This window comes from Prionailurus viverrinus, chromosome E2 (genome assembly GCF_022837055.1).
Source record: "Prionailurus viverrinus isolate Anna chromosome E2, UM_Priviv_1.0, whole genome shotgun sequence".
NCBI lineage: Eukaryota > Metazoa > Chordata > Mammalia > Carnivora > Felidae > Prionailurus > Prionailurus viverrinus.
Genome location: NC_062575.1, coordinates 48,891,851 through 48,904,170, shown reverse-complemented (window position 1 = coordinate 48,904,170; position 12,320 = coordinate 48,891,851). Strand labels below are relative to the sequence as shown.

At 48.2% G+C, this 12,320-nt stretch overlaps 1 protein-coding gene across 2 annotated transcripts; it reads right to left on the bottom strand.

The window, feature by feature from the left end:
* Positions 1–3,609: 3,609 nt before the first annotated feature.
* Positions 3,610–10,708, bottom strand: LOC125153007 (cytochrome P450 2A13). 2 transcript variants are annotated; one of them, XM_047835817.1, is made up of 10 exons: positions 10,602–10,708; positions 9,500–10,355; positions 9,059–9,221; positions 8,156–8,305; positions 7,752–7,912; positions 6,441–6,617; positions 5,818–5,959; positions 5,178–5,365; positions 4,393–4,534; positions 3,610–3,852 (listed from the first exon to the last, which is right to left on the bottom strand). In XM_047835817.1, exons 2-10 carry the CDS (start codon positions 9,680–9,682, stop codon positions 3,671–3,673), a joined length of 1,488 nt encoding a protein of 495 aa, XP_047691773.1. In that variant the 5' UTR covers positions 9,683–10,355; positions 10,602–10,708; the 3' UTR covers positions 3,610–3,670. The 2 variants fall into 2 exon arrangements, with proteins under 2 accessions (XP_047691773.1, XP_047691774.1); XM_047835818.1 differs by having other exon boundaries at positions 9,500–10,350.
* Positions 10,709–12,320: the final 1,612 nt, after the last annotated feature.

The window sequence follows — 12,320 nt, the reverse complement described above, 5'->3', positions numbered from 1 at the left end:
TCGGAAGGCAAAACCTTTTTCAATAGACACCAAACAAGGCATGTCACCAAAGCCTAAACTTTGGCTTCCATAAGCTCTACAGAAGTGAGCTTTGGAGAAAGCCCTTTCAATTTCCAGTGTCTGTTGTATTACAGTTTCATGAGGTTCTGTGGTCAAGGCCTTTATAGATAGGATTATTAAATGCCACATGACTGTTCACAGTGACCTCAAACTAACAGGAAATTTTAGATCATCTGCAGCTAAGATTTTTTTCCCTCATAATCTGCCTACAGATTTGGCTCACTTAAAAAATTCCTAGTTACTCTTTACAAAACACTGTTTTTACATACAGTAAAACTTATATTTTACAATGAGGTTTTACAAATGCATAAACTCTTTTTTTTTTTTCAACGTTTATTTATTTTTTTTGGGACAGAGAGAGACAGAGCATGAACGGGGGAGGGGCAGAGAGAGAGGGAGACACAGAATCGGAAACAGTCTCCAGGCTCCGAGCCATCAGCCCAGAGCCCGACGCGGGGCTCGAACTCACGGACTGCGAGATCGTGACCTGGCTGAAGTCGGACGCTTAACCGACTGCGCCACCCAGGCGCCCCTAAACTCTTTTTTTTAATTTTTAAAAAATCTTTATTTTTGAGAGAGAGAGAGACAGAGTGCAAGCGGGGGAGGAACAGAGACAGGGAGACACAGACTCTGAAGCAGACTCCAGGCTCCGAGCTGTCAGCACAAAGCCCAACACAGAGCTCGAACTCACGAACTGAGTGATCATGACCTGCGCCGAAGTTGGACACTTAACTGAGCCACCCAGGCACCTCTACAAATGCGTAAACTCTTATCATCACCACCACAGACAGGTTACTGAATAATTCCAACACCCCAAAGAGTTATCTGGTGTTATATTTTGTATTCACATCCTTACCCCACCTCTACTTCCTGGCAACCATGGGTGTGTTCTATGTATCAATATTTTTGCCTTTTCCAGGATTTCATATAAATGGAATAATGCAGTATATAACCTTTTGACACTGGATTCTTTCACTTAGCACAGTACATTTTCAATTCATCCAAGTTGTGTGTATTAACAGTTGTTGGTTTTATTGCTAAGTAGTTTCGTTGCATGGATGTGACACAATTTGTTCATCCATTCAACTCTGAAGAACATTTGGGTTGTTTCCAGTTTATGAGGATGATCAATAAAGTTGCTCTAGGTATTCATGCACAGGTTTTGTCCAAGTATAAATTTTAATTTCTGAGAATAAATACCTGGAAATGGGATTCTGGGTCCTCTAGTTGAATGTACATTTAGCTTTTACAGAAACCACCAAATTGTTATGTAGTATTTTGTATTTCCATCAGCAAAATATAAGAATTCCTGTTGCTCCACATCTTTGCCAGCACTAAGTGTTGTTAATATTTTTTTATTTTGTCATTCTAATAAGTGTATGGGGTATCTCATTGGGTTTTAATTTGCATTTCCCTAATGACTATGGTGTTGAGCATTGATTCATGAGCTTGTTTGTCATTCACGTATCTTTTTTAGTTAAGTGCATGCCCAAAAATTTAGCCCATTTTTTAATTGGGTTGTTTGTTTTCTTATGTTGAGGTTTGAGGGTTATTTACATACTCTGTATATAAGTCCTTTGTTTGATATATGGGTGCTAGTTACCTGAATCTACAGGTGTGATAAAATTGCATTGAAACACACACACACACACACACACACACACACACACATGCCTGTAAAACTTGTGAAATCTGAATAAGTTCTGTAGTTTGTAACAACATGAATTTCCTGGCTTTTGATATTGTGCTATAGTCATCTAAAATGTTACCACTGGAGGGGTGCCTGGGTGGCTCAGTCGGTTAAGCCTCTGACTTGGGCTCAGGTCACCATCTCGCGGTCCGTGAGTTTGAGCCCCGCGTCGGGCTCTGGGCTGATGGCTCAGAGCCTGGAGCCTGCTTCTGATTCTGTGTCTCCCTCTCTCTCTGCCCCTCCCCCGTTCATGCTCTGTCTCTCTCTGTCCCAAAAATAAAAATAAAACGTTAAAAAAAATTAAAATGTTACCACTGGAGGAAACTGGATAAAGAATACACAGAACTTCTCTACTTTTTTTTTTTACAACTTCTTGTGAAACTATAACTATCTCAAAATAAAAAGAAGAGAATCCAGAGTGTAGCCAAGTTGACAAAGATATTGAATCTACAACTTCATAGCAACTTAAAAGTTTTTTCCATTAATTTCTGAATTAATGTTTATTGTCTCCTCCTTTACACTATCTTTAAATGTTCTGGGCTGTTTTTTTCTAACTTTTATTTTATTTTTTTTAATGTTATTCATTTTTGAAAGAGAGAGAAAGCACAAGCACAGGGGGACAGCGAGAGGGGGGTATGGAGGATCCAAAGCAGGCTCTGAGCTGACAGCAGAAAGCCTGATGTGGGGCTCAAACTCACACAACCACAAGATCATGACCTGAGCCAAAGTGAGACGCCTAACTGACTGAGCTACCCAGGCACCCCTTTTTCTAACTTTTAAAAATGGACACTTAGCACATTAATTTTGTAGACTTCCTTCCTCTCCAATATGAAAATGTAAGGCTACAAACTTATCTGTAAGCAGAGTTTTTGCTGAATCCCAAGGGAATAAATAGGAAAATGTGATTTTTCCCTCTTTTTCCTTCTTTAAAATTGTTTTAGCTCTTCCTTTGCCTTTCCATATAAATTTTCAAATAAATATCTAAATCCATTCAAAAAAAATCTTGCTGTCATTTCTATAGTAATGTGTTAAGCCTATACATCAATTTGGGGAGAGTTGGCTTTACTGTACTGATCTTCCAATCCATGAACATGGTATGTCTCTCCTTATTTAAAAAATATCTGATTTCTGGGACACCTGAGTGGCGGACACCTGAAGAGACAGACTTCAGCTCCAGTCATGGTCTCGTGGTGTGTGGGATTCTGCTTGGGATTCTCTCTCCCCCTCTCTGCCTCTCTGATCCTCCCCCACTTGCACATGCTCTCTCTCTCTCTCAAAAAAAAAAAAAAATATATATATATATATATATATATATTTGATTACTTTTATTGGTATTTTGCAGCTTTCACCATACAGGCTCTGTGCATGTATTGTCAGATTCTACTTAAGTATTTCATTCATTTCAGTGACTACAATAGTTATTGTGCTTTTAATTTTGATTTCCTAAAGTATATAGAAAAAAAACAGGAAAAGACTTTTGCATGTTTAGTGCCATTTCTAAACTTATTAAAAGGATTTGTCCTTGTAGCTACCTTGGGAATCAGTTAAGCTTTCTAAAATGGGCATATGCACTGTGCCCTGTCACATAGATTTGTGAGAATTAAGTGCAGTAAGTGCATGTTTTTAGCCCAGAACTGATAAAGACATTCAACAAATAATAGGTGTTATTATTATTATTATTAACATTATAGTGTAAGGTTTCCCTTCCTCTTATCCCACCTCTGAAGCATCTATCTCTAGCAAGGTGAACAGAGTCCATTCCTTTCCTCTTCCTCTCCTGTCACCTTGCCCCTCAGATTTCCCTAAGTCACCTCCCTCTTGCTAGCTCCGCCCTCCACTAACCCGCCTTCCTGATAGCCCCGCCTCTGCCCCTCCCACTCCTCCCGCAGCCCTCCCCGCGCCCCCCAGCACAGCCCTTGCTCAGCGGGGCTGGAAGCTCATGGTGTAATTTCGTGGGATAGTGGCAAAGCCCACAACTTTGGGGGACACGTCAATGTCTTGGGGCAGCTGAGGGGACTTGAGGCAGAAGTTCTGCAAGATGGTGGTGAGGAAGAGAAAGAGCTCCATTCTAGCCAGACCTTCTCCGAAACAGTACCGCTTTCCTGAAGAGACAGAATGGGAGGGCTGGAGGTGAGGCCTGCTCTCACTGCTCCCTTCCCCACTATCCACCCCCAACTGCATTCTCCCAGAGAGCAGGGACTGAGAAACTTTCAGAGACATCTCTAACCCTCTCTGAGCATCAGTTTCTCTTGTACATGGGATAGGGGTGAGCTATCCCAAGCTGTAGCAATGGGAAATTTAGGTGCCCCTTCCTTCCAAGCACACACTCAGATATGGCTGCCGGGCTCTCATCTCCTCCCAAGGAATCTCAAGAATCTAAATGACTTTGGACAAATACCTGACTCACTAAGGGCTTTGATTTTCCCCATCTGTGAAATGGATACAATCATCCCTTTCCAGTTGCCTGGACACAGGTACTTGTAGTCATGGGGTTTGCAGCTGGTTGGCTCTAGAGTAGATCTCAGAGGGACTTTCAAGTTGGAGACAGACCCCAGGCTACAGCTTAGAGACGGGATGTGGGATGAAGGAGGCCCCGTTGGTGGGAGCAGTGGCTTAGCAGCAAGCAGACCGGGGTCTCTTACCGATGGAGAAGGGCACAAAAGCATCACTCTTCTTAAACTGGCCCTTCTCATCCAGGAAGTGCTGGGGGTGGAAGTCTCGGGGGTGGGAAAAGAACTTGGGGTCTCTCAGCACAGAGCCCAGCATAGGGAACACTTCAGTGCCCTGGTGAGGAGGAGAGGGGCATTTGATAAGGTGGAGTGGGGACAGGGTGTGCTGAAAGCACGTAGAGGTTGATGGGACAATGCGGGTGCCCTGAGTGATAAGAAATGGGAGGCAGGGGAGTGTGGATCCCCTGGGGACATGAGACTCAGGTCTCTGAGCCAGGAAGCTTGGCAGACATGGGGGTTCATGTCTCCTGAGAAGGGAAGTTTGAGGAGCACAGGTTTTGTGCCTCTTAGGACAGAAGGTGTGGGGGACCCACAGTTCATGTCTCTCAGGGCAGGAGGTTGAGAGGACGTGGGGGTTCATGCTCTCTGGGACTGGGTTTGAGAGACATCAGGTTTGTGTTTCTCTAGGCAGGATGTTTGGGGGACATGAGATCCGTGTCTTTGAGGGAGGAGGTCTAGACATGAAGTTCATGTCTCTTGAGAGAGGAAGTTTGGGGATATGGTGTTCATATTCCTTGTGGAAAGAGCTCTGGGGGAGACACGGGATTCAGGAATCTCTGAGGGGATTGAAGGGACATGGTGGTTGGAACAGTGTTTGATTGAAGCAATGGGACAGGGGCTGGGAAGCTTCTAAGGGAATGGATTGCTGGGTCACAGGGAGCAGGTTGGAGGTCCCCCAAGGTGGGACAGGAAGATACCTTGGGGAGGAAGAACTCCCGAAACTTGGTGTCCTTGGTGACTCTGCGGGCCAATCCCATGGGGATCATGTCTCCAAATCTTTGGATCTCATGGATCACCGCCTCTGTGTAGGGCATCTTGGCCCTGTCCTCAAACTTGGGCTGCCGGTTCTTGCCAATCACCTGGTCAATCTCCTCGTGGATTTTGGCTGTGGGAGGAGGGGGAAGGTATTTAGGTATCTGGGGTCTCGGGGCAGTGATGATAGTCCAAATATGTACACCCATGTGTGCCATGGACTTAGACCATTCAAAACAGACGTTGGCCATATGCATTGTTGGTGCAGCATCCTGTTCACCCGGTCATGCCAGAATCATGAGTAGGCATAAGGGAGGAGTTTGGGGAATGGTTTGGAGAGCAGGCAGTGGATATACATTTGACCCAACATGGAAGCTATTTACCAATCCATTCAGATATTTTCAATACTTAAACACCTAGTGAAACTCGGCTGGTGCTCATCAGCAGAGTATCACCTAGTCTCCGGATAACAGGGTATGTCTGAGGTTTCAGGGATCTGGGGAAGGTGGGGATGTTGCAATGGGCTCAGAGGAAGTTTGAGGGCCTGTGGCTGCCACTTCGTTGCCCCTCACCCTGCAGTCTTACCCTCCACATCTGGGTGCTTCATGAGCAGCAGGAAGCCATACCGCAGGGTCGTGCTGACTGTCTCAGTGCCCGCAAAGAAGAGGTTCAGTGTGGTCAGCACCAGGTTCTTCAAGTAGAACTCTGTGTTGGGGTTGTTCTGCTCCTATAGGGAGAGAGGGGTTCAGGCCAAACCCACTCCCTTCAGGGCTCTCAGGGCCCTTCTGGGGTCTTTCTCTTTGGACCCCTCTCTCTTAGATCCAGACCAGAGGTGGGAGGAGGGACTTGGTTCTACTAGCTCTTTGTTCAGGCTGCTGGCTCTGCCCAAAATGCCCTTCCCACACTCCTTACCCACCTGCCTATCTGTCCTTTACTCTTCAAGAACACTTTTTTATGGTGGGGATATTGAGAAGGAGAGGAATAGAGTCAGTGAGTGCATGGTACGGAATTGCTTGCTATTATGGTTGGCACACACAGGTCCTGCCCATGGGCAGGGGCTCAGTAGAGGGAGCAGCCATAGTTATTATACTTGGGATTGTGAGGATGTTATGAGGGGAATGGTTTGAACGAGCCTCTGCTCTCCCCATGCCAGCCTGGTTTCCCTCTGCCTGGCTCTGCAGCTCTCTGCACTGGCTGTTAGGGTGTACCTCCTGCATGCGGATGAGGAAGGAGTCGATGAAGTCCCGTGGGGAGTTGGGATCTAGCGTGCGTTGGTTCTGCTCCACCTTCTTGGCTATGAAGTCCTCCAGACCTTTCAGATCCTTAAATGCCTGTTGCTGTGGTCCTGGCAGGTATTTCATCACTGAATAAAACATCTCATAGAGCTGAGGATGGGGAGAAAAGAAAGGACGGGAAGGACAGCTGTCAGCAGGCAGGTCTTGATAGGAGTGGAACATTTCTCATGGCAAGGAAAGCACTGAATTAAAGGCCCCCATCCAGATGTTAAGGATTTATATGGGACTGATGGGAGGAGATATCTAAGTTTTCACATGAGTTAAGTGTGAGAACCCCTATCCCAGCATGTTGGTGAGATGGTTTGGGACACATCCAGATATTCAGGTGAGGTTGCATTGGGAAACTCCTGTCCAGGTGTTTACCTATTTATTTCTGACTGATATGAGGGGGAGGTAGGTACCTGTTTAGGTCTCCAGATATCAAGTTGGCTCAGTTGGAGACAACTATACAGATATTTAAAGGCTATGGAATAGTGATTTCTATGCAGGTATTGAGATATTAAAGTGTGGCAGGTATGCAAGTGTTGAGGTGGGGGAAATACCTGTTCATGTGTTTCAAATATTCACACTGGGCTGGAGGGGAGCACTGCTGTAAGTGTTTGAGTGAGCTGCATTGAGGAACATAATTTGGGTGTTTGGGGAACCATCTATCCAGATGTTTACATGTTTAGAGGCCTTCTTGGTTGGCGTATCTGTCCAAATGTTCAGATATTTCAGTGGGCTATGAAGAAGTACTTATCTAGGTAGCCCAGTAGGCTGGTTTAGGACACCTGTGTAAATCTCAAATGATTTTGGCAGACTGTATTTTATAGCACCAGGTGTTCATGTATTCAGGACATGGACGGAGGTGGTCACTTGTTCAGCTGTTAAGATATTAAGATGAAAAGATGGAATGTCTTGACAGGGAGCCAGTTCTAGATATTAAGATAGGTAGGATGGGGGCACATGCCAAGGAGGAAGGCTGGGCTTATAACAGCTGTCGTGCCTGCAGTCTGCTTTTTGTATGTTTGGTTTGGGTTTTGGGTTTTTTGGTGGGAGAAACATCTGTTGAGATATTCAGGTGTCCTTGGAAATGGGGTATTCTGATGTAGCTGTTCCATTGTCCAAGAGTGGTTTTGATGGAACCCTATGGGAGAGGAAGGGAGTTTGGGGCACCTGTCTTATGTGAGGAAGCAATTGGAGGGTTGTAGTAGGGTGTTGTAGAGACAGACTGGGACGGGTTACCTGACCCATAGACGTAGCTGTGAACTGGAAGCTTCCCAGCATCATACGCAGCAGTGACAGGAACTCTTTGTTCTCATAGTCAAAGCGGTCCCCAAAGACAATGGAGCTGATGACATTGGACACTGTCCGGCTCAGGAAGAAGGTGGGATCAATGAAGGCACCTAGGGAATGGGATGGGGTTGAGGAGAAACAGGGATCTGGGGGAGCATCCACTAGGCAGTCTGACACCAGGTCAAGAATTGGAGAAAAGCACCAGGGTGATGAGACAAGCTCCCAGCACAAGGCCTTAGAGCCAGGAGCCTGGACTCCTTCCCCCAGTCCAGTCAGTCCCCTTCCAGGACCAGAAAGCGCACATATCCACGTGAATGCTCCTGCTCCTTCTCCCTCATTCCCTCCTGGCTCACCACGCGTGCCCCGGAGGGCCTCGATGAGGAAGCCCACTTCCTCCTGGATGCGCTCCTCGATGCCGCGCTTGCCCACACCAAAGTCCCGCAGCGTGGTGATGGAGAAGCGCCGGAGCTGCTTGGCTCGCTCGCCATTGCTGAACGCCACACCTGGGGGGGGGGGGAGAGGGGGGCAACCGTGGGAGACAGAAAGAGATTCAACTCAAGGTCAGAGACATACTGAAAGAGATGGCGACCTAGTTGGAAGAAAAGAATCGGAAGGAGAGAGGCAAGTCAGATGCCCAGAGAAACAGAGATTTGGAGGCACATAAAGACAGAGAAAGAAGTAAGGGAGGGCCAGAGGGAGGTGACATCTGTGGATATCTGAGAGGTAGCAATAAAAATCCTGAAGGATCCTAACACTGAGCTGGGGAAAGAAGAAAATAGGGAGAGAGAACAAAGAAGGTCGGGAGAGAGGAAAGACTGTTTCCAGAGACAGAGGCATGGGGTGTGAAGCAGAAACAGGGTGAGATTCTCACACAGAAGAGGAAAAGAGTAGAGGAAGGATGAAGGGAGGGGAAGCACAGAAGCTTAGAGGGAGAAAAAGACAAGGACGTGGAGGTGGACTGACCACGGTTCTGAGTCAGAAATCCCAAGAGCTCCTCAAAGACACACAGAAAGAAGAGGCATATCTGAGAGAGAACAGGGACATGGGGCCAAGAAGCAGGGGAAATAGAGACGCAGGCACTCAGGGTCAAGTTAGAGAAGACCAGGGAGAAGGGACAATAAGCAGGGACAGGGACAGAGGGGAGCAGGGGGAGAACTCGGCCTCAGCCTTGGGTGGGAGGGTGAGTCAAGAGAACAGTGGGGAAACTGAGGCCATGGAGTGTTCCTGACCACATGCCCCCATCCTGAGCCCCTCACCATAGCCTTTGAAGAGCCAGTCGAAGGTGGCCTGCTCTCCTCGCCCACTGAATTCCTCAGCCTGGTCCACCAGCGCCTCCTTCACGGCCTCGTGTCCACACAGCACCACAATGCGCCGCGGCCCCAGGTGGACCGTGAACACGGGGCCATAGCGCTCGCTGATCTAACCAAAGTGAGAGTGCTTAGAGGGAGCGGCCCCACTGGGAACTGGCCCTGTGCCCAGACCTCATCCATTGCATGCATTTCCTCCAGGTTCTGGCACTCAAGGGGCGGGTATCCCAGGATCTGCTCTTCCCTGCCTAGGACCCTGCTGCCCCAACTGCACAATTCCACTTTCCTAAGACTCCCATCCAACCTTGCCTGCCCCCTGCCACAATGCCCCAGCTCAATTAGGCAGGCCCCCAGCCCCACCCCCTTCCACCATCCCCTGCCTCAAGGTACCTTCATGAGAGAGTTGTACATTTGCTGTGTGTTCAGCTGCAGGTAATTCCCGATGAAGGGCAATGGGGTGGGTCCTGGAGGGAGCTTCCCCCAGAGCTTCCTCTGCCTCCAGGCAGACATCATCAAGACCATTACTGTCAGGCAGGTGAGCAAAGCCACAAGAAGGAGCCCTGAGGCCAGCATGATGGCAGTGGGGGTGACAGTTAGATTGCTGGGATGGTTTGCCTTTATACCACTTGAGCAAGAAGGGCGGACTTTGATTCTAATTATGTAATTGTGTCATTTCACCTCCAGCTACACCCTCCTGGGCTCACCACAGAACTTGAGACACAGCCAGCAAGGCAGGAGGAGGGAACCCCAAGGAGATTAACAGGGGGAGGGCCCCAAGACAGAATGTGTCACCCCTCAAGGGAGTCCACCCCAGGACTGCAGACTTGGTGAGACAGATTCCAGAACTGAAGAGTTTATAATATTTGCATGGGGAGCCCCCTGAGCTTTGGATTTGGGATCTCAGAGTGAGAACAGACCCCAACATGTAGGTTTTGAGGTCTCCAGAGTGAAGAACCCAATATCTGGGTTTGAGGATGAGATTCCAGGGAGTCAGTTTGAGGGTGTTGGGGCAAGGGAGGACCCCTGGCTGTGATGAGGGTTCCTGGGAGAAGTATTTGGGAATCCAGCACGATCAGGGAATGAGCACTTGACCCAAACTTTGACCTGCCTTTGCTTTGGACACAGTGTCACCTCTGGTACCCAAAATCCTCACTGGGGTCTCAGAGAAAGGTCAGGATCAGTATCATGGCCCATCTGTGGTTGGGAAAGGGGTAGAAGTCCAGAGGCACATTCAAGTGGAACTTTCCTTAGGAAAGAAGAGAAACTCATGGTCTTCCCCCCTGCATCTGTCTCCTTCTCTCTCTCTCTCTCAAAAATAAATACACGTTTAAAATTTTTTCTTAACAAAAAAAAAAAAAAAAGACTAACTCATGGTCTCAGTGGCAGAGAGACTGGGCAGAACTTGAAAATAGTAATGACATCCACCAATATGGTGCCAAAAAGCCCAGCTGTCTCAAAGGGTGTGATTTACAGAAAGCCACACTGGCCCTACCCAGGTCCCTGGGGGAGCTTGCTAGGTTCATCATTTCCATGTTTGTTTAGGAGATAGCCGGGCCCTGGATGCTGAAATTGGGTGTGAGGACAGATGGTGGCCCTGCTGTCCTCTCCTCGGTGACCTTCTTCCTTAACAAGAGGGTGCTCCCCTTTGGTGACCACTAACTATGAAGAGGCAATGTGCAAACTGTGATCTCATGGAATCCTTCTGGCAGTGGGGTTCCATCATAGCATCCTCATTTTGCTGTTCAGAAGAACAAGCCTCCCTACCTGCTGGAAGTCACACAGGTGGCAGGTAGGGATCTGGGATTTGAACCCTGTCCATTCCTTCCTCCATTGACTGGCCTAGCCCACCCTGAAGGCCAAGTGGAGACCAAGTTTAGCAATGGGTGGTGTGGAGACTAGCATCAGTGTTGGACACAGAGATACAGTGGCAGGCTCTGTTTTCAATCTTAGTGTCTAGGATTGAAAACAGGTTGGCCCTGAACTTGATATCAGGAGATCGTTAACAGAGCCATGTCTGGTGCCAGGAGGGTCTGAGAGCAGGCCCAGGTGGCCATCGGGGTGGCTTCAAAGTGGCATCATGCAGCTGTGGGGTTGGTCCCAGCAGACTCTGACATGAGCACCATGTGGGTGCTGGACTGGTCTTCAGTGGGCCCGAGAGGGGCCCCGATGGGCACAAGGCAGCATCTGATAGCTGGACCCCCTGCTCAGATGCCAGCCCTAACCTTAGAGGAGTGCAGGTGCATGAGGTTGGCACTCTCAGTACTGGTATGTTGCTCTAGGTCCCTGAGCCAGAGTCCTATGGGGGAGGGAACAAGGGGCAGAGAACAAAGCAGAAAGAGGAATGTTGTTTGTTGGCTGTAAAGGGAGCACAGGAGGGAAAGAGGATTAGCAGAAGCTTGGCAAGTATGAATCCCCCAATCCCAACCACCAGTCTCCACCTGGCCGGACTGCAAGCCTGCCCCCCCCCAACCTCTGCCACTTTCCCACTTTTTCTCAGCAAGGAGGGAGGTAGAATTTTGAGAGTTTGTTTCACAATGAGGTTGGCACCAGTTAGGGCACTGAGTGTTCAGACGGGCTGTCATGAGCAGGACAGAGAATCAGGTGCATGACAGGCAGAAGTACATCAGGAGAGAGAGGTCAAGTGAGATTGACCTTGTTGGTCACACTGGAACTCGGAGCAAGGCCAGCATCTGTCATCACATGCCTTCTCCCCTAGAGGCAGGAGTGTGCCACGCCAGTGAGCAGGGGTCCCGGTATCAGCTTCCACAGTGAGGTAGTGGTGTGCCCTGGAAAATCCCTTTCCCTTGCTGAGACTCAGTTTCCCTTTCTAGGCAATAGCACAGCAGTTAAGAGCATGGTTAAAGCATGGATTGGAATCCCTTGTCCCTTCTTTGTTGTGGGACCTTGAACAGGTCACCTCACCTCTCTGAGTCTCATGGGACCAATGACAGGACCCACCTCTTAGCCTATTTTCAGAGGAGTCATGGGTTCATGTGTGTGAAGTACATGGCAGTAAGTGCCAACGAATGGTAGCTGTTCCTATTACTCCACAGGATGAAGGACATGAGTAAGGGGTTCTCTAAATCCCCTTCTGGATTTGATCTTTTCTGGTCTAAAGTTCTGAATACTTCTTCTTTGGGAAAAGAGGAAGGGAGAGAAAGCCTTGTGGGAACCTCCCTGCCGTTCCTTCCTTGGCACAGCTGAGCCTTCC